Genomic DNA, 22,915 nt, shown 5'->3' with positions numbered 1-22,915 from the left:
TTTAGTTAATTGGAAGAAGTGCTGAGGTCCAACTAAAGATATACTTAAGTATGCTTGATTGTGCTAAAGTGGAACTATTGGAAGTATACTTTAGGTACACTTTAAATATCTAGCATTTAGTGATATACAGTGATCTTATATCCTACCTAACAGTGATATTAAAACACAGGTTTAATATTAAGAAATGTGCATTGTGCAATAAAAAAGTACACCAAATAAAGTTTAATTACAATAATTATATCAGTAAGTCTCAAGCGATATGTCAGTAAATATGTTAATGGATTTGTAGAATACTTGGTGTGAAATATAGGCATATATTGGTATAGGTTTTTTTTCACTAGGGCAGTAAAACTTGGAAAACTTGAATGTTAATTTCAAATCCTATAACTGTCAGTTTTATTCTGACTCCCATACCAAGCCATTTTCAAGACTCAAATGTCAGCAGCTAATCTCTTTTAAATGTAATGTATCATTCAATTAACGAAGAGATCATTAGTGATAGCTGCTTTGCTGTAGAATATGTGCACTTGACCTAAGGTCTTGACATGTGCTAACTAATCTGCATGTAATTAGAGTTCTTGGACTCTGCTGCAGGGTGCCGGGTCATTAGCTTATCACAGCATAATCACTGGCAAATTACTGCGGTGTAATCATTTTCTAATAGCCATTAGTGGAGTCCCGCAGAGGATTCGGTGATTCATTTCAAACATTATGCAAATGGTGGATATTTGATGCTGAGCAAAGCTCTTTTCTCAGCATCAGACTGTCTTGTTCATGGCTGCTCCATGAACCATGAATCATGTCATCATGGGAGCATCTTCTGTATTATGGATCCATGTGTTAGCTCTGTCAATTAATACTGGAGGTTTTGCCATCGGCTTTGTGGTACATCATTGATTACTTTTGTTGTTCGTATGTTGGGCTTTGCTGTGAAATGAGTAAACTATCTGAACATTGGTTGTTATCTCATTCTCAACTTTATAAAAACTAGTGTGAATGGAATTACATAAGAAAATGGACAATTCTTGTTTTTATGGATTATTGCAGTATTTATTATAAATGATTCATCTTTTATTTTATTTCAATTCTTCCCTCTGCAGCAGCGACATCTCTTCTCTTCTCTGATGACGTGTTCACTGGCGTGAGGGCGGGACAACCTGTCACTCACATGACATCACAGCAACAGCAAACGATAACAATCCAAGCAGTTCCCAATAGACAAAATCAAGTCCCGCCCTACATTTGTTATTGTTTGAGAAGCCATTTCACTCGGATATACGTCACAATATAGGGAAGAAAAGACTATCGCAACATCCGTTTCAAGCCGACTTATGGATGTCTTGCACTTTCAGATTGTATTTGTTTTAAAGAAGTTTTTGTGATATATTTGTGCAAATAATGATGATTCTTACATTTTGTCGATGTACTGTCCAATACGAATGTGAAGCGCCTCTGCTACTGATGCTGAAATTAATACAGATACCTGCTTACCTTTTGTTTTGTTTTTGCCTTAAATTTAAATATTCACATTCACGGTATTGTCTTCAGGGCTCGGAATTGCCTTACAAATAGCACTGGAGCCCTCTATTGGTCAATTGCTTGGTGATATGTGTTATGAGTTTATCTATAAAGTGCTGCAGGGATGATGTAAATGTATAGGTCAACCCGGAGCATCACACTGGTTCCCTCGACAAATACCCGATAGGATTTTCCATTGGCTTTTGGATTATCGCAAAAATTAAGCTCTGTGACCAACAAAAGTTAATGATACTTTTTGTCCATCAAGATCATTTTCACAAACGAACACAACTTTTTTAATTTTGAAGCCTAAATACAATCGCCAGAATTAAAAAGCTAAAGGTATGCTATGAAAGAACTACCACGGTCCCTCGACGTTACCACCAGTAAGTGCCAACAACTCTTTCAGTTTTTCTCTAAAAAACATTTACAAACTATTCTAACTCAAACTTTCAGGGAAAGAGCGCAATTATAAGCACAAAGAGGCTGTAAAAGCAGCTAAACTGTTCAGCTGATGACGTTTACTCTCCTCGACAGCCTCTGTAGTCCTATTTAGCCACTTAGCAACCGCCTTTTTCAAGACACGTAAGTTTAAAATAATTATGAGTGGGGTAATACTGATGTATTTTGGTGTCTTGAGGTTGTGTTAACCACAGACCTTATTTCAGGCATTTAACCAAAATCCCTTTAAAAAAAAAAACTATCAACTTTTGGACGATGGAACCAGAAGTGCTAAAATGCTAACTCGTTTACAGGTTTAGGCCTACAAAAATGCTTCATCCCTGCACCACTCTATTACTAGTCATGATTAAAGTAACTAAGCAGAAAAATCAAAGACCAGAATTTAAATTATAATGATCTTTATTAATCCAACGAAGCCAACCAACCCTGTGACGTCGAATGTTTAAGTACTACGTCTGCAAGATGGCGGCGGCCTGGCCACAAAAGCTATAACACAAGATCTTTTTTATTTAAAATTGCTACATTGATCGTGTTTGTTATGTAATTTTTGATTAGAGTGGAAATCCATTTACTAAATAATGTTAATTTGACTGACTGCTTCATTTACACTTTAATGTTACACCTCACGATATCTGTTGGCAAGCTTTTATTTAGAGCACTAAATCGAGGCTACAGAAATTTTGTTTAATATAGGGTATGTGTTAAAAGAATATATACTTATATGACACCATTAAAAAATTTTCTCCCCTCATTTGCACCCTGAAATTGTACCGTTTATTAAAATGTGCACTGAGAGAGAGGCTGACTTGATTTGAACCACTTGTTTTTTTTTTTATATAGAATTGCTTGGCTTACGCCTAAAGTTAATATAGCACCACAAATGATCCAAAATGGGAAAATTAAGCACAATTTGCACTTAAGCATTCAGATGGCAAGAGCAGTGAAGGAAAAGTTGTTCCTCTTTGAGAAGAAGGTGCAAAGTCTTGGCAATGGACTGCATGCCTTGGATCTGTGTCTTGAGAGAGAGAGAGTTTCCAGACGTTTCCCCCTCCCCCTCTCATTTTGCAGTAGTTTGGAAAAATGAAGCTGTATTGGAGACTCGAATTTGCCTAGGGCAGTATATATGCGTCTCTGTGGAGCAGGCCAATCATGTATTACATCCACATGTGATTTCATGACAGAAACGGCCACAACAAGGCAAAGTCCACATGTGCTTAAGAGTCTTTACTGCAACTACCATGATGCCATTTGAGAAGGGGGAACAAAATACAAATATATATGACATACTAGATCTGCAAGGCACTTAAACAGCAGTTAAACAGGAAATTAACCAGTCATTAGATGTATTTTAGACTGGTATTACTTTAAAAAGAAATAAAACCATTGTAAGCATCTTCAGGCTTTAACAAATCCACACTTTATTCATGGTACACTGCAGTATTTCCATCTCACCACTAGTAGGAGTATGGCACTGTTTTATTCACTGAACACTTGATAGAGATAGTTGATAGCCTACCTAGTACTCACTGTACAGTCTTTGTACACTAGAGACCTCATCTGTACAAACTCTTCTAGCTCTACACATAGCCAAAATGACATCACGTAGTAATCTATTTATTTATTTATTTTTTAAATAAAAAGGAGCAATTTATAATTTCTTGGGTTGGCTATATCACTCACAGAAAAATTATATGTGACTTGTATGTATTAGTTAAATACCATAAATCTACCCAACAGAATCAGGTCAATCACAATAATAAGGATATAGCTAAATATAATTTTTGGTATAGATCTGCCTTTGAGCTTTGGAATGTTTTCCACAAAATAATATCACAACCGTTTTTGGTCTGCCCTCTCGAGGATGTCCACTTTTATGAGTCAGAATGATTACTTGCCTGCAGGCTGTTTTTTTTTAGAGATTAGATCTTACATGCTTGCTTGGGTGAGTTAAGAGACTAAAAACAGACCAAACATTTTATGAGATGGTTTAGATGACATATGATCTATCAACTCTCACATATCAACACAACAAACCTGTGCAGTTCATTTAACTGGAATTTCTGAATGTTTACTTTATGATTTCTCCTACAAACCGAAAACGAGGATAGAGAATTGGTTGAGTCCTTTTTTCACTTAGTGTTTCTCTAATGACGTGTCCAAGCCAGCTCTACCTGTCCTACAACAATATGCCAAAACACAGTTCACATATTATACATAGGTATTTTTATATTGAATCACCCATTTAGAGGAGAATGCAAATGTCATATTCTCATTCTAAACGTTATTGTATATATGGAAATCTGTCATTTGTGATCTCAGTAAAAATTACATTGGCATCTGACATATTGGTGGACTTATACATTTACTTGTTTAGATGCAAATAATAAAATTGCCACTCTTGCATTGAATTAGAATATAATTACATTATACGTTCTTGTTGTAAATAGGAGCATTACACTGTCACTTATTGTTACCTAAGACATGATTCACTTTGAAGAGATGATTTTGCCCCTGTGGGCAGTTTACTCAGCAAACCTGATATCTGCCCTGCTGTGGTGGTCATTTGTGCTTTGTAACACTCTTCTCTGGATTAAAAAGACAGGTACTTTCAGGTTTGACAGTAAAAAATGAAGAGTCAATTTGTGTCAAGTTTTTTATTTTTACTTTTTAAGATTTTGTGTGTGGGATGTGTGTTTGTCTCTGTTTGAAAGCCTGTACATGTGCCTTGTGTTTTCTGACCATACCTTATAAAGTTAGAACTAGAAATTAAGTGCTCTAGTATAACAATATAGCCTATTGCATTGCGTGCGTGCATGCGTGCGTAAATATAAGACTAGATTGTAAATTACGCAGTCTTCGGGAGATCAGCACCGAAATGTTTTTCTGTTAGCCAAAATGTCATTCAGATCTATAAACAAAGTGAAAATATTTAAGACAAAATCTGTTTGTTTTCATAGAGTGGAGCAGTTTTTTTTACTCAGAAGTTTAGTGGGTGAAACAAAAGCGCATGGGGGAATGAAGCGACCCAAAATACGCGACTGCTTTCAAAGTTGCCAACAAATACACGAGGACATGTGGATTTTGGAGTCTTGTTTTAAAAGGGAAAAACTTATTTAGATTCTTTAAAATAGTTAACTTTTAACATGTTCAATTAAACAGCTTATATAAGTAGCATATATAGCATATTTAAGTTAATTTATTTATAGTTCCAGTCATGCGGCCGAAATGTTATTTCAGTTAAGGAATAAGTAGGCTAAAAGTAAAATAAAGTGTATTTTATTAATATATTGTATATTAATATATTTTATTAATGTATTTTATAAATAAGTATGGTAACAGCATAGGAAATTATACCATAGCCTACTATTTAACTTGTGTTAAAATAGTATAAAAATAAACGCTTGAAGTTAAAATTAGGCTACGTAATCTCATGTAGACTACACAGATATTTGTTTTCATATCTGAATTTACGTGGGTTTGAAAGTTTGCGCCTATAGGAAAGTTATACAAATGAAGCTTCATTCTTAATTTTAGTAAATTATGCTTCAGAATATTAATTAGGGCAAACAATAGCCTAGCATTTAAAAATCGCGTCTTTATAACAAGTAAATAAATGTCCTTTTTAATCATATTAATTATTTTAATAAAGACACAAAAACATTGATATTTACTGACCAATACTTTCATATTGACCCACTGTGACTTTTTAATTTTTATCTACATAAATGTAATTTCTCTCTCTCACACACACACACACACACACATATATATATATATATAATCTTCACTCAGATAGGCTATTTCTCAAAAAAGCCTGTCAAATGACGGGAAGGATAAGCAAATATGTTGCTGGCATAAAGGTTTAATGAACTCGCGGTTTTACGCCTTTGTGCTTTTTCATAAACATACACACAAAATGTGGCCTACCTGTGCAGTGCTCAAAGAGAAACCTTTAATAGAACATTTAACGTTGTCGAAGTTTCAGTCTTGATTTTCTTCTTCCTTGGAAAAAGCTGCAACAGCTCCCTGAACTCTAAAGCCAAATGTTTAACCTCTCGATTTCCTCATCGGACACTATCGGCCGGAGCCAAGAATGACAAGCTTAGAATTTTATTTCTGCATGCAAGCCTAAATCGTAAATTACATATAAAATACCACTCATCTTTCCTAGGCCTACCTGTCTTTTAGTTTATTTATGCTCTAAATGCCCAAGGTGTCTTGTAATCCTTTGAGATGGGACATGGGAGTAAGAGTCACGTGCACCCTTTTTGACTGAGCACTATGACTTAAAACGCAATTTCAAGGGATAGGCCTACTGGCAATATGGTACCATGCCAAAGGTTGTAGTGAACCTTGTTCAGTTTAACTCGTTCAAAGCAAATACATTTGAGAATAATGATTTTGTTCTTTTTCATATAAAGTTAAGACACACGCCCAAAGAGATGTCCACACAAAACAAATGCACTCGCGCGCTTTACGCACGCACACTGAGACAGATTTTTTTATTTTTATTGATAGGCCTAGCTATTGTTTATCTTGGCGACAGGGTTGGCACAACTCTACAATCAAGTTTTGAAGTTATTTGAGCACTTTGTGTTTGTTCTGTCATCATTGGTTTAACATTCTTAGCCTTGCACCATGTGGCCAATTATAAATAAGGATATCTTAAGTTATACAAGTTACTAAGTTATATGTATTTTATTTTATTTAAGCTATTAGCTTATAAGCTATTTTTATAAAATGTTCTAATTTTTTAACCATCAAGTAAAGAGTAGCCAACTTGAACCTATACACTTGAGTGTAGGCTATATAATTTAGTTATAATTAACTTAGGATGTTTTTTTCCCCCAAACAATTTTAAGGTTTTTCATTATGTGTTTACTTTACAAATGTAATTAATTTTTTCGGTCATGCATCTCCACAGTAATTTTTTTTTTTTTTTTTTTTGAATTAGCCTACTCAATTTGACCTGAACAGAATTTGAAGACATGCATGCTCATAATGTATGCATTGATGGATGTATTGCAGTCATTTCGTGCATTACATTACAATATATTTCTGAATAACTTATGACAAAAATTGTCACGCCACTGACCCATAAATAAAGTAGCATATAGCCTACACATATAAACTACGCCATCAAGTGCAGTTCTCCTGAGTGAGTTGCTCCACTGCACACACACACACACACACACACACTGACACACACACACACTCACGCCACCCCCGTATTTCATCAATTCCTTCTCCGCGAGGACCGTAAGATGTGTGTATGGAGCTCAGAACAGCGTCTGTGTTGCCATTCGTGTTGTAAGAAACAAAAGAACAAACGAGACATTGATTCCTCTCTATACATAAGGACATCTATGCGTGCTGCATGTGCAATGCTGCAAAGCTATGAGACCGACGTTTCAGCACTGTAAATTAAAGATACACGACCAAAACAACAGCCAGCACCTTCAGCCAGTGCACTGCAGCAAGCCGTGCATTACTGTAAATCCTTTATTTTGTCCTTCTGTACCTTATAACGAGGATTTCCGATTGGACGAGGCTCGAAGACTTCGCGTGGGACGTTTTGTATATGGTCAGTGTCCGGGTTTATTTCTCCCATCCGAAGAGCACGGATTACTTCTTTGCGAAGATAAATGGATACGGAGTTATAAAAGCACCCGACGAGATGACCAAGCGTTGAACTGCAGAACTACGAAAACCTCGAAGCTGTAACTTTTTGGGGGGGAGGTTGGCAGTTTCGCTTCGAAATGGTACGTTAACAAATCACTTTCATCATTATTATGTCGTTGCTCCAAAAGACGAAGGAGATCACGAGTTGTGCACTCTTAAAGTCAAATGAGATCATCATCAACACACAGGCGCCGTGTTTCGGTTTTCCCTCTGCTTCCTCTCTTGCCAGCCGGTTACTCCTTTTCTCGTTGGTTTTCGGCCAAACGAGGTTTTGTGGGAAAGGCTTAAAATGCTGGCGCGTTATTTTCGCAATTGAGACGTGCAATGGTTTAGATAGCTACCCTGCGATTGGGCTTTTCTCCTGTAATGAAAGTTATTTGTTTTGTGACAGCCGAAGAAAAAAATGCGTGTGTGTGTGTGTTAACCACGGGACCCCGAAGGCCAAGTTTAAGTTTAAAGCCAGTAGAGGCAGATGCCCAGCATTCGAGTTTGCACAGCAGAAAATGGCCGCAGGCTCGCCGGCATGAATTTGACATCTACGCCGACAGAGGCGCTCCCTCCACGGCAGAAGTCTCAGTTAGTGCGCCGAAGTCCCAACCGGGAGTTCGGCATTGTTTCAGAAAGTGCTAGAAACTGCAGTTACTTGTCATGTTCGCGTGGCAGTTGCAAACTTAACCTTTAAATAAAACAAAGTAAACATGCTTCACGAGACAGTGCCAAAAATTGATTTGACCCGGGTTGGTTGTTTACAGAACAGTAACACTTAGTTTGATACACTTTTACAAGTGCTATGTTGCCGTTCCATGTTTTTAGGCATATGCTTGCAAGTAATTGATTATGCAAGTATGCAATGCTACATGAATTTCAGTACTATTTTAGGCTTATATATCAAAGTTCAATACATCTTTTAAAATAGGCTATGGTACTGCTATTTTGTAAGGGTAGACTTTCCCTTCAAGGGAAGACATTCAACAACAGACTTAATAGCTATCTTAGTCACTGCTGTTACCTGTTAATTTGTGCGTAGGCTATATTAACAAAAATATAATCCTAAAATATATAGCCTAGCTATTTGCTCTCTGCGGGGATTTTTTCAGTTTATGTTGTAGCCTACTTTCAGGAAGTATACGTCTTTCTTTCTCCTTCAGTTTTTGGGTTAATAACATTGTCTGTTTACAGTAGCCTAATAATTCAGCCTTTTAGAATTGTTTAATGTTTAGGGCTAGGCTATATGTTCATGTTGTACTATCTACTCAAATATATTCTTTCTCTTTAAAAAATATAATATTCTAATGATCGAGATTGAATAATAATATGTGACAGTTTCAGAATAGGTTTAAGGATAAAGAATGATTCTTAGGAATATGACTGTTTTCTATTTATAGGCACAATTAGGCGATAATGTTTTGAGGCGTCGGGGTTTCAGCAGTGTTATTGATTGTCAGCTCTCTCCCTGGTCGTAGTTCACAACTAGTGTACACTTTTTTTCAGTGCAAATTCTAAAGAAATAACAGGTGTTATTTACCCTGTTTGTTTTAATAGCCAGCCTGTTTTACACTTTAATTTAAGTCAACTGACGCCTAGTTTATTTGATCTCCGTGTGATCACTCCAACAAAGTTAAACCTGATTTCTACAAAGGTTCAAGCTAAAAAAACTCGAAAAGAACACGTTTGAAGTCTTTGATGTGGGTATCTATCCACGAGTGATTATTAGCTACTTGTAGAATTAGTGATGATAGATATCGAGCCGAGTTATTTTTCTTGCAGTGGCTTTATAAACGTTTGTGATAATCAAAATATGCATTACCAGGGGACATAGGCTAAATTAAGTGAATTTAGAATCGCGCGCATGATCTTCTATTTACTATTCATAATTAGACTCGTTTCAGTAAATGAAGTGACTGATTGACAAGTCATTACCTTGTTTTTTAACTTGAGACAGCTTTCTTCTATGTGTAAAGCTAACTTGCCTTATCAGACACTGCCAATAGTAGGCTATTTTACGCGGGGTGATTTTTTTAATCCACTCCACTCACATGAAGCGATACGCCTCGAACACTTTGTCATGAATGGATGCATGCATGTGCGCTTTCTGTGACGCAATGTCCGCGCGAGCCTGGCTCTAATCGCTACTTTAGCTGGTGAGTGTTGCAGTAAAAGTGTTTGGAATACGCGCGCGGGTGAAGCGCGCAGAACATTGCTGCGCCCGAACTGGATCAGCGCGAGAGGGGAGAGCGGTGCGTGCGCATTGATGAAAAGGGGAGAAAGTCGTTTGCCAGTTTGTTACGCACCAAATGAGCTTCAGAAACCGAGGCAAATGACGTTTTTTTGTTAATTTCACGGACTTAACGGATGCCCCTGGACAGTGGAAACCAGAGTTAGCCTCTCTTGCTCCTTCAAGTACTTTCTTTGGGATGGGCTATTTTCATAACGTCATTTCATTCCTCCCTCTGTTGAAAACATTTTCTCTTTCTTTGATTCTTTCTCCCACCATTTCCTAAATGGAACAGATTGCAGCACCCCACGCGTTTTCCTGCCTGCAAAGTTTGGTTTCAAACGTGTACACAGTTTGCGCGTTCTCTTTTGCCGGGCGTCCCTTGATTTAACGGACTCTTAAGTGGAAGTCAGAAGTGGCGGCGGTGGAAGTGTTAATCATGATGAGGCTTACCATGATTAACTGTGAAAAATGATCCACTAACTTGTCGGTGTTTTGCCACATTTTCAAGTCACGCGCTCCGCTTTCAACATGATGTATTCTCCTCTCTGTCTAACTCAGGTAAAGTGCTTATTTGTCTCTTTCTGAACGAATTGCTCCTGAACGCTCGACGAGATTTCGGTTCATAAAGGGCGGGCTGAGAACTGTGCTTCTCTTTTATACAACACAAAACTGTATACCCATGAGCGTATTAGTTTATTGAATTGATAAATTTTCCTATTATTGAATTTTACACTGTTAACAAAGTCAAAAATCAATTGGACGAGGTAACATGAATCGTTGTTTATCGTTGTATTTAAGATGGAGTTTGTATGCTTTATAAGTAGACATTTGAGTGCATAGTCATCTGCTTTAGTTTTAATCATAAAGAAGAGGGGAAAGTTAGCCTACATGATCATTGTTAAGATAAAATAAAACTTTTATTACAGTTAAACATTTGGGTATGCATTTTTATATAATGGAGTACACTATTGTCAATTTTTATCTAGATTGAATTAATATGTATAAACTTAGCCTATGTGCTCATATATTGAGATTATTTCAGTTCTTGCTTATAAGAGGACAATGTAATAATGTAGGCCTATATATTCTATGTAAAGACTATTAAAACTTTGATGGATTTATTGGTTACAAAATATTTAGAATTACAGAGAGATTTAGAATATCTCTACAAATCTGACTTCATTTCTGTGGTTTCAGCTCTTGTCTTGTGAGGTTTTTAAGTTTGCAATTATTAGGATATAGCAAAATGTTGTTTATTGAAGTATTTTATTAGTCTGCTCAATTTGACAAAGCCTGAGACTTAAAAAGAGATATAAACTGAAATATTCTGGAAAGAATAGCATTGACTTGTCGGCCCCTTTTCTGTAATGTACTTAAATCCTATATCACCTATTATAACTAATCAGACAATAGTTTAGCATTTTATGCAATGCGATAGTGCTCAGGCTTTAAGCAAATGTGATAGTATTTTAAAAGTATTTTTGTCAGCAGTCTGAATTGAGGCAGAGGTTTTTAAGGTCACTTAACTGTCTCAGATTGCCTACTGTATATTGACACGAGTCACTATGATTTTAGATGGCTGATGATCGCTTTGACCTTGGCTTTGATGAGAAAGTTGCATCAATAGTGAATAATTTTGCTTCGGTTTGTTTTAAATTTCAGATCGTTTTTTAGCAAGGCCACTCCCCTGTTAAAACATTGTCCATCTTTTCACTTAGAAATGTACATGTTAATAACAATAATAGTTAAAATGTAAAAGTAATACAGCTTGAACTTTGTTGCAGTTTAGCCTTTGTATATGAGAAAAAGATTTTGTGAGGAGAAAAGTGTTTAAAAAAAGTTTTAGATCTCTGCTCGGGAAGAAAGTTGTTCCATATGCTTGATTCGAAAAACGGCCATACTTTCTGACAGACATAATGGCAGTCCATTAAACCTGTCGATTTGACACTGAAAATATGTAAATAGCAGCTGCTTTTGTAAAGGTCTAACTTTTTGTTGACAGTTTATCTTGTGGCATAATTCGGTTCGTAGTTCATATCAAACTTTATTTGAATAACTGCTTGTGAAACCTTAATTGGAATTCGGGCTTTTAAGTCACACAAATATGTATTGTACTTTTCAGCTCTTAGTGAATGTGTTCAAACAGGTACAATTTCACGCCTCACCCTCCAGCGCTTGTATTTATTATTAAATTAATTAGATGAGGCTATGTTTCAGTGCTCACTGTGTTTTTGATTCTATATGACAGACGCTTGTTTCAGTATTTTGGATTAGCAAACTCTTTATATTCTGTAAGTAACCATAGTCCACTTTAGCTGTTGTGTAACTTTACTAAATGTAGTTTTAGTGAATTATAAACTATCATGCACAGCTGTAAAATCTTGTTTGCTCTTCCTGAACACTTACAAAACACATTTGATCTGCAGGTTGCAGTAAATATTTAGGAACGAAATAATCTCTGCTACATTACAGATCCGGTTTGTGTAAGGCGTATTGAGAGCCAGCAGTGTGTGGAGGCCTTGGTTTTCTCTGTAACCGCACGGCATGTCCACTACCTCTTTGTTGTTGCTGATAGGATAATGTAATGTAGCAGCCTGCAGCGTTCGAGGGAGAGCACGCAGTGTGCACAGAGGTTCTGGCCGTAGTCTGAGTGAGTGTGTTGGGCTGAGAGAGAGAGAGCGAGAGGGACAGATGAGGCGTGTGCCAGACTCCACCGCAGTCCCGCTGGCAGCCAGAGGGGCCTTTCGCTCAGAGCTTCGATGCACACAGACACTTCACAAATAAGTTTTAATCTTCGAACCTGTTCCGTATGCTATCATTATAACAATTCTGTCTGCAGTAAGCACCATCCGCCTCAAACTTTAGATCTGGCGGTGAAGAAATAAAAAAAATTGACAGACGTTTGACGTGTAGGCTACTTTTAGTGTGTTTTTACTTTTACAATTCAAGATATAATAATTTATACGTTTTAAATGCTTTTATTCTTTTGCATTATTTTATATTCATAGGTCATTGTGAGGCTGAACAAAGGTCAGCAGGTCACAGTTCAGAGCATGAAGGAAATGCTAATTGTTAAAGAGTGTTGAGCCTATTTGTATATATTTTTTAAATGATTAATCCAGATACTGATCAAATGTATTTAGTTTGGACAGATCCAGTTTGGAGCGTATTTGCCAACAGTGTGGAGTAGTATCAGTGGGAGATCCGAGAGGCTCTATTCCCCTGAGCTGGCAACATGCTGTCCTGCCCCCATTCCTCATCGATTCATTCCTTTAGAGCCGCAATTAGTCCCCCCCGGGAGAGAAGAGGAGGGCCGATCCAAGCGTCGAGCCTTTCTGAGACACTCTCACTTGACTGCGCTGACTGACAAAATACTATACATCTGAAAATGTGCTGATAATAAAACTTGCTCTGCGTTGCATTTTAGTTTTCATATTTCCGTGCAAAATATTCCATAACGGAGAGCCTTTTTCTTCCATTTGGGCTTACAATGACTCATATAAACGTTTTGTTCTCTAAATGAATGCATACATGGTCTGTTATTTATTTTCTCAATTCATATCAGTATATAAGCTTTGCTCATCATGTGCATGGGAAGCCAGTCTAACCAGGATCTGATTTAATGAGCACTGAAATGTTCTCCACCCCTTTCCATGGTCGGGCACTTTGTGTTTGAAGTGTCGTTTCTGGGCTCTCAAATGCCCCAGAACACCCCCGTGGTGTAATCCACTGGTCCTCTCTCAGTTCGCGTGTGTGTGTGTGTGCGCGCCTGCGCGCCTGAGGGTTTTTTTTCGTCAGGAGAGTGTTTGCTCTTTCGCTCGGCTCAGAAATGCATGCCCCACTTTCGTCTGACAGCCCTGAGTGGCACAGTCATGGTCGCGTCCCAGCGCGGCAGCTCCCAATGTGCCCGTTAACAGATTAATTAAGCTGTTTTGATCACCCGCTCTTCCTCGCTTGCCATCCGGCCTGCATTTATCACAACTTTTTTAGACGTTCGGCTGCTTATTTGTGTCAGGGAGCGTTTTGGAAAAAAGGGTCAGAATCTTAAGGGGAGCATTAGCTTTCATGTGTTGATCCTAGTGGCTGATATTCATTAGAGGACATCGAGGAGATTTTTAGGGGAGGGGAGGGGAGAGGAGAGGAGGGGAGTCGGGCACAAAGAGTAGCCTCAGTTATAAAGGCCCGAGCTCTTGGCATGTGTAGAGGACTTCATGTGGCCAGAGCTGGAGATGTCTGTGGAAGGTTGGCTGCGTTTCATATCACACCCAGGTTCCTCTGCGGGGAGAATGGTGAGCAACCCTAAATATTTACTCTATGAAGATGTGTTTGAATTCCACCTGAGCCCGCAGCCTCGCTCTCTCATCCATGCCAGTGTATTGCAGCAGAAGAGAAGTTTATTTTTGTTGTTTTCTAGATGAGATGTGGTCCAACGAGTGCCTGAATCACCCTCTGGAGTCTCGCTTTTTAAATGAGCCTTACAAAAAACAGCTCAGACTTCTGGAATAGCTTAATCAACCGTGCAAAGACAAAATACGTTTTATTCCGCTCCGCAAGTAGCCGACCTCTGTGTTGGACGAGATAATTCATGGTTCGAGTCAGTCAGAATGCTGTTACCTGACAAGAATTTTTAACTCTGCAGATGTTTAAATCTATTCTTTAGATTTTCTGTATGATACGGGTTCAGATGCTGGCAGATCCACAGCAGGGAGAGAGTTTTGTCTTCTGCCCTAGGGTTTGAAGTCACAGTAGTAGGTCATTTTGAGAAGAACCTCCGCTCTTGGCAGAGTCGGCTCTGCTGGGAAGGCTTTAAGAAATGTTTCCAACTGGAAGGCGATCAAGAAGAGCAGTGCTGGCGTGGCAGGGTGCAGCGGGCTGTTTATTTAAAAGATCTCTAAATCTACCTCTGCTTCTCCACTACTGTGCCTGTGTTTTTCTAGTCACACATTTGTTCGCCGGATTTGATTTTTGCCACAAGCCTGACACTAGATTACATTCTTTGGTTATGTCCGAATATCCCAATATTCAGGAATACTTTGCATTGTGCGTTCTTTTTGTATTGTAGATTAAAGTCATCTGTTCTGCAGAGTAGTTCGCTCTGAAACAAATACTTAATTATATTATATATATATAAAAAAAATTTTTTTTTCATTTATACTATACTTTTTAAAATAAAAAATCTCTCTCTCTATATATAATATATTCTATAAATGACAAATATATATTTAAAATGATCATATATCATTTTTATATATTTAATATATAAAAATTATATTTGAATTTTTTAATTGGCAATACAAAATAGCTCATTGGCAATAAATGTAGGTTTACCTGTAATTAGATTTGCATTCTTTGCAATTATTTCACTTTTTTTTTTTTTTAATGAACATTTTTGCTTTCTTCAACATACTCTACTTGAGTCTGAACAGATGCGGAGGGATTTTTTTGGCTGTCTCTTTCTTGCCTGCTTGCACCAGTGCTGCAGGCAGCTCACTGTGTGTGATTTACACCTCTCCGCTGCTCTCCAGAGCCGCTGTTGGAACTCTGCGCCATACGATTCCCTTGTTTGTGACGATGCAAGAAAATGAATTATGAATGGATAGACTAGCTCTTTTTGATTGCATGTCACTTATGCAAAATTGCCATTGAGAGCTCTGTGCCTTTGGTTCAGCTGGCCTTTGGATGAAATGACACTGTGTTTATTGTAGGAAAAATGTATGTTTTCTATGGATTTTCTGGTGCAGAAATATTTGCAGACATATATCCAGATAAACGCTTTTAATGGCCGAGAACAGTAATTGAGCATCATTAACTTAAGTGCCCTTAAAGAAATGTTTTTCTTTTGTTTTCCCACACTTACCCATTTGTATTGTAAGTCTTGAGAAATGGATTAAATAGTACTATAATGCTTCCAGAACATTTGCCGCATGTTGACTGGAAGCACAAAGACGCATGTCACTGGACGCATATACCATAATCCATCAGGAGGATCTTCTGTGTTGCAAATGGTTTGTAAGGGTTGTTGAGCAAGCTTTCACCCTCTTTCAATGTGTATAAGTGTGTGTGCCTGGACCGCAGCTGGAGGAAGATGCCGCAGATCTTGTGGTGTAATGGAGACTCTCCAATACTGCAAGATAAGCGACTTGCTTTCTTTTGTGCATTGAATGCAAAGACCAGGATCCCTGTGGCCTTGCGTAGAGCTGGGCTTTTAGATCTTATTCCTTTCCCAGCATGGAGTTCTTTAAAATCAGAAAGATTTCTGATTATGATAGAGGAGAGCTATCTTTACAGATTGAGCATTTTAATTAATATGTGTGTGTGGTGGGTTGAGGGGGCGGTAGATGACAGAATCTGTTGTGTTATTTTACAGGGAGTTGATGTATCCTCCCTGATGGGCTTTCAAGTTCTCAGCCAAGACAATAATGAGAATGTTTATCGCCGCACGTGCATGTATGCTCTGTCTCTCTTATTGACAGCTCTGATTCATGCGTCCGCCCACTCATTCTGAGCTGCAGGTTAAGACACCTTCTTCAGGAAAAAGGATGATCCAGATCCTGATATATATAAGAAAGCCATGCAAACGGAATCCATAAGGTATGCCGCTGGGGTTCTGACGCATTGTTCATTGTTCTGCTGACATGCGATTGAATAATGACCTGTGGTGATGCATTTAATTTTGTTTTGCAGGAACTTGAAATAGAATGAAACTTGTGGCATTCTTGCGTTCTCAATTACACTCTCGTGTTAAACCACCATCGCCTTATCTCAGCGCTGAGAGCTCCTAAAACTCTTCAGTTCTGATTTCGTGAGATAACGTTTCTCATTGTGCCTGAGTGACAAAACACGAGAATCTGTTTGTGATTCTTGCGTGAAAGTTAAGTATCACCAAGAGCTTTTTTTGGACGTGTATGTGGTGAATTAGATGGGGAAAGTTGTATGAAAAGCCCACTGGACTTTGTGGCATTGGCAACATTGGAAACTCTCTCTCTATCACTCTCTCTGGACCCAAAATCATGTTCTAGGCACGCAGCCCAGATGTGAGTTAAAATCTTTGTGCTTCTCCAACAAAGAAATATTAAAGTCAAATCATAGGTAAATTATTTCCCGCTCTTGCACTTTGGGATGCAGTGACATCAATTTGTTATTTTGATAAAGGGCAGGAGCTGCTTTAAAACACACCAGAGCAACACTTCATCACAATCTGAGGGCTGCGTTGGAGAAAAGAATGTAGCTGCATGGGATCATTTCGAGGAAGGACGGAGGAGAAAGAGAGCTTTTGTATTATTGGTGTGCAGGAGGATTGGCAAGCTGAGGGCAGAAGTTCTGACTGGCAATTAAGGCTTTATGGCATAGCCAAAAAGATATTTTCAGTGACGTATCTCCATAAAAAGTGTAGTGATAATGTCATTATTCAGTATGCTGTATTAATTCAGTATTATTTTTTAGTTAATCTCACCACCTCTGTGAGAGAACATCTGTTTATCTCTGCTTTGTCTCGTTGCAGATGTTGAAGTCCATTCTCTTGACGTGCTCTTTGGCCTCTTTCTCAGGTGTGAGGTGTCTCTGTGCATGTGCGTTTTATTTCTGCCTCACACATATAACAGATAAAAAAGAATCAAAGATGTCAAAGCTAAAACTGAAGGCAAGCTATAGGCCTCATATATATACATATATATATATATATATATATACATGTGTATGGTTGTGTGTGTTTGCACACTACAGGCCTAGACAGATATCTCTATGAATTAGGATCTGAGCCAAACAGAGCAGTGCTGGGAAAGCAAGAGGACACGTCAACACTTGGCTATGACCTAATATGACTCTTTGGCTTGCTACATGGCAAAAGTGGGGCAGTCGTTTTTCTAAGCAGCTTGTGCACTGATCAACAAGCCAGTTTAGTGATAATACTTAATTAGTTGGTTTATTATTCATTTGCATTTAAAAATTGGTTATGCGCTGTTCTTTTTGTAGACTGCCATAGCTAAATTTCTTGAAAAGCTCAGTGCCATGTCATTTACATTGCATTTACATTTATGCATTTAGCATAGACCTGAGCAACAAATTGGTACAATACAATGCCAGGCTTCTTTTTCTTCTTCTTAATATAATTTTTATTTGTTTACACAACAGTTGTTGTTTGTTTTGTAATTATCTTCGGTTTCTGAAGCATACAGTATTTAAGCTTTCTTAGCATGACACTGGTTGAGAAGTGAAAAGCGAAAATAATGAAAGTTCAAGGTTTTTGGGCATTTCGAGTTTGTTGAATGCAATTATTTGTTGTATGTTAAAGTATTTTCTAAAGAAACAGGAAGTTTGGACCGGACATATTGACAGGCTTGCCCCTTTTTTAATAGATTAATAGAATTATTAAATGTAATTAAATAATTGTACTTTTATTATATAGCCTATTTAAATACATGTAAAAAAATGTTTTATATTAAATATCATTAAATATTATTTTATTAAATATACTATTAACAATCCTTTTATTAAATATATCCTTTAATTAGTTATGTCACAGCCATGGTTGCAAATAGTATTGGAGGAAAGACATTGTTATTTAAGGGAATATCTGATCTAAGCTAACACACATGGACTAAAAGCCACAAACTCTAATTTAGATTTTATGAGGTTTTGACAAATTTAAGGAGCCTCTTTTACTTACTTTTGCCTGGTCTGAGTGTGGAAATTACATTTTGTACAGCTTGTAGGAAGCATTGTTCACCAGTGCCTCGACGCTCACAGAGCAAGATGAGAGTTTTTAGTGCAGGCTTTGTTCTTGAGCTCTGTACGGGGCCCTGTTGTGGCATGACTCGGATTATGGAGATTAGCAGGCTAGCTGGTTATGTAATTGAATGTAACCATGAGGAGAGTGAGGGAGAGAAAAAGAAAGCCTGAGTGAGAGAGGTGTATAGAGAGAAGGGGAGAGAAAACACTTTACATTCATCCTACCTTTTTTTTTTTTTTTTAGTGGTGCAAGGTCAGAAAAGGGTCAGGCAGGTTTTGACATCCTCTCGCTCTTTGTTGTTGGGGGGAAACACTGACTTCAAGAGTTCATGCACTTTCAGAGCCCCAGTCAAATAGTTTCTGCATGCTTCAGAAATTATTCTCGGCTTACTTCTGAGAAAGAACTGATGAGTCTCAAAATCAGTAGCACTGAGGACAATTTAAGTTAACCTCTTTCAGAATTCATCTGCTCAGCACTGGTTTCTGCCAAATATCAAGTCACGCATAAGGTGAAATATTGATTAGCTTCTACAGGTTTTATGTGGAATGTTGAACTGAAATGCGAATAAAAATGTGTAGAACTTTTCCTATTGATGCATTTTGGTCTTTAGAGATTTTAGAGACATTCACATTGGCGGCGTAGTAGAGCTTGCAAAGTAAATTCTGAGCACAGAGATAAATTGAATGTTAATCTTTTTTTTAATTGTTTTCTGAATTACCAAGTTGCTGAATAATGTCACCAGCATTTCCCCAAAATAGCTATTTGTAACGGTTCTCTCATTTCTTGGTAAAATGAAATCAGAACGTTCTGTTCAACTACCATTAAGTTGTCTGCGTGATGTAATGGCAAAACCAGGTCAAACTGCCTTTTTCAACAAATGATCCAAAATTTGGACTCTTTTAAAGTGGAAAAAAATCATTGGAGTGTATTGTGACTAATGGCCACATTTTAATGGTGGTAATAGAGCGTTTGCAAAAGGCATGACCTTTTTACTTGCTAGTGGCACTTTTTACGCAAACTGGAGACAGTTGAAACTGTCATATTTTTCTGTGAATGAAGAACAAATACGGATCTTATGCTGCCTTCACGTGCTGTCAGAATTATCGTAAATAGTTTCCTAGTCGGAAATTGGACATGAACGCCCTCTCAAGTCGTATTTACTGCTGGGAAACTCTAAGATAATTTTGAGGCCAGAGTTTCTGAGTTGAGTGTGCCGTAAACTTGCTGCTGTGACTGGTATTCTTTATTCGTTTTTTCCACAACAGCTAAAACGTCTCGTCTTGTCGTTAAAGTAGTGCATATTTACATGAATAACCATTTGAATCATATTGTGTTTTATAGACAGCGAAAATAGCATGTACAGTATTTGACCGAAACCTCAGAATCACCAGAAAGCTGACTATCTTGATTCCGTGGTGAATGTATACAATACTGGTGGGTATCTTTTAGTGGTCGACCGATATTGGTTTTTTGATGGCCGATGCCGATATCTTAGAGAGCAGGATGGCCGATATAAAGCCGATATTTTTATATATATTTATTTTAATCAATATTTAATAAATTATAAATAAATAAAATAAACATGCTTTTATACTTTAGATGGCAATTTCTTAAATTTGCAATCCTATTACAGTATTTTTCACAAAGTAATTGTTTAGAAATATATGAATATGTGAATAAAAAGAAGGTAAACACTGTAACAGGGCACTCAGTAATCTTGTAATTTTGTGCTGGTATTCCATATTTTTTCAAATAAAGACAAGGTAACGCTAATTTTACATACAGCACAGTGAAAACGATATGAATATGACACAGTGGGCAACTGGTTATATATCAGCATGTTTTTAAATGAAGGATTTAAAGTTTTTCGATCGCGTCTCCTGTGAAGCTGATCTTCTGTTCGCATTCACTCACTTCGCACGGACCGACCGTCACTTGCAGACAGTAATGCACAATTCACAGGATATCACAGCTGGATTCAATTAAATATGCAAGGTTTGTGAAATTAAATGTTTATAGGCCTTTTCAGAATGTTTGTAAACAATAGGCACCGAGTAACTTCCGGGTGGCAGAACGCGAGCGGCTTCCATTGACTAACTGAAGGGATCCAGCCGGCGACTGCAATAACTTGCATATCCTACATAAACTTGACGGATATGCCGATGCCGATATTTCAAAAATGCCAAATATCGGCCGATATATCGGCCTTGGCGATATATCGGTCGACCACTAGTATCTTTATTAATTGGAAGAGGTAGTCAATACAAGAACAATGAATGGTCTCAGGCTCTGACTGAAGGCCTGTTTGAGATGCGCCTGTTGTCTATCAGACAAATCGACTCGTTAACGGATTTTTTCTTTGCGAGGACATGAAGTGAGAACACACACTTTAACCTGTTCACTCCTACCGGAGAAGCCAAACTAGGCTGAATTAGAGTTAACTAGCCTGAAATTTAGTTCTGACTCTTAAATAATTAAAATGATCTGTAACTGACCCTTTTTTGGGCTGATAAATTATTCATACCGCTTGGAAGTAGATTTAATTTGATTTGGGATATTTAGATCTGATCTTATCCCATGGTACACTGAGACCAAAAGATTCAGAGGGTGAGGGAAGACCCAGTTCATTTTCCCAGGATTAGAACCGTGCTGTCAGAGAATGAGCCGAAGCCTCAGCTTAATTCAATTACAGGGCTAATGTAATTAAACCTACAGAGAGAAAGACAACGAGTCCTGCTCTGTTTTGGTCATCCAGTATCCAAGACTCTGCAGACCGACCGAAGGCCCCATCACAACCTTCCACACTTCTGTCATCATTTCTTAAAGTCAAAACACCGGTTTTCCTTTAATTTGGTGCCTTTTTCCATTGTTATTGATTCTGACAAGACCATATATTGGGGTGCAATTATTATTTATCCAGTAAAATGTATTCATGATAAAAATGTAAGGGAGATTATTCTTGAATGGGTTGATGGAAGGATGTGTGACACTGCAAAGCATTTTAACTGCTTTTGTTAAACAATTTAATTATGCAATAGCGTTATTTAAAAAACTGTGGTGACTGCAAACGATTTTACTGATGTTATGTATGTTCATTTTGGAAATGAGGACAAATAGATTTATCCATGGGGTGCAATTCTCAAGATTTATTTAAAGTTTTAAAGCCAAAAAATAAATAAAAACCCTGTGAGTCCTCTTGAGTCCCATATGACACTATTGTAAATGCTATGCTTTTCCATCTTTTAGGGTAATTTCTGTAAAAAAAAATTGGCTTAAAACTATCCAAACATACAGGACTACCACACAGACTCACAAAAGTGTATCTGATAATGTGGCTGCCATTAATGTTCTTAAAGGGATAGTTCACCCAGAAATGAAAATTTGCTGTTATTTTACTGTTTCTTCTTCTTCAGTAGAACAGTAAAGAAGATTTTTAGCTGAAGCTGTGGCCCTTGTGGATTCATGTAATGTCAACGGCTACCGTCACTTTGGGAGTCAAAAAAACATATACAGGCAAAACAAATAGGTACAATACGTCATTATGTGACAGGAAGCTTGTGCGCCAGGACCGTTTCCAAAGGCTGTGGATTACAGGTAATAATGTTGTAAATAGTCTAATGTTTCTTGCACCGAACGATTTGTTTTATAAGACCTCAATATATCGTCAGGGGTACAGGTATATTCATTATATTTTTTTTTACTCTCAAAGTTACGGTAGCCGTTGACATTATATAAATCACCAAGGACCACGGTTTCAGCTAAAAATCTTCTGAAGGGGTGGATTTAAGTCACTGGGGTCATTTAACGTGCTGTGTGCTTCTCTCAAAAATGTGAGAAAAATGTCAAACAAGCATGTACTTTTTACTTTTCAGATCTGAAAGTTTTTTGTATTGCTGCACATTGCCCCACTCTGAAGCATTTGAGTTTCTCTAAGCTACATATGCTCATGCTTGGTTGTCCTATACTCATCCATTATTAATATAGCTTGTAAATGCTGAGCTATTGTTTTTCTATTGTTCTGTTGTTTTATGATTGGAAAATGTAAATTCAGCAGGTTTGACTATAGATCTGGCTTTTATTTGAAAGGTGAATATTTGATTTTGGACTGAGGTTGTAGTATGCTGTAGAACTAATCTATCTTTTTCAGAATAATTCACCTTGAGTAGCAATATTAGTATGAAAAATGATCAAATCATCTTCACTGCGACATCCCTCTTTTTCATTGAATTGAAATATTAAGCAATCAGTTGAACAAAGTATTTTCAGTCAGTTGGATATTATTGGAGGAATAGTACTGTTCTTTTCCA

At 37.5% G+C, this 22,915-nt stretch overlaps 1 protein-coding gene across 9 annotated transcripts in view; it reads left to right on the top strand.

The window, feature by feature from the left end:
• The first annotated feature begins 7,102 nt into the window (after positions 1 to 7,102).
• nfic (nuclear factor I/C) overlaps positions 7,103 to 22,915 on the top strand; it is a 103,170-nt gene continuing 87,357 nt past the window's right edge. For 7 of the 9 annotated variants that reach the window (XM_084087541.1, XM_084087539.1, XM_084087546.1 and 4 more), the window contains exon 1: positions 9,688 to 10,438. In XM_084087541.1, the coding sequence (XP_083943667.1) occupies positions 10,409 to 10,438 (30 nt within the window). In that variant the 5' untranslated portion in view covers positions 9,688 to 10,408. Of the gene's footprint in view, positions 7,743 to 9,687; positions 10,439 to 22,915 lie in introns of those variants that run through there. The other 2 variants (XM_084087542.1, XM_084087544.1) reach the window with 1 other exon arrangement.

Source organism: Abramis brama (genome assembly GCF_963993115.1).
Source record: "Abramis brama genome assembly, chromosome: 16".
Taxonomy (NCBI): domain Eukaryota; kingdom Metazoa; phylum Chordata; class Actinopteri; order Cypriniformes; family Leuciscidae; genus Abramis; species Abramis brama.
The sequence above is the reverse complement of the archived record's forward strand: the minus strand, read 5'-3'. Positions and strand labels throughout refer to the sequence as shown.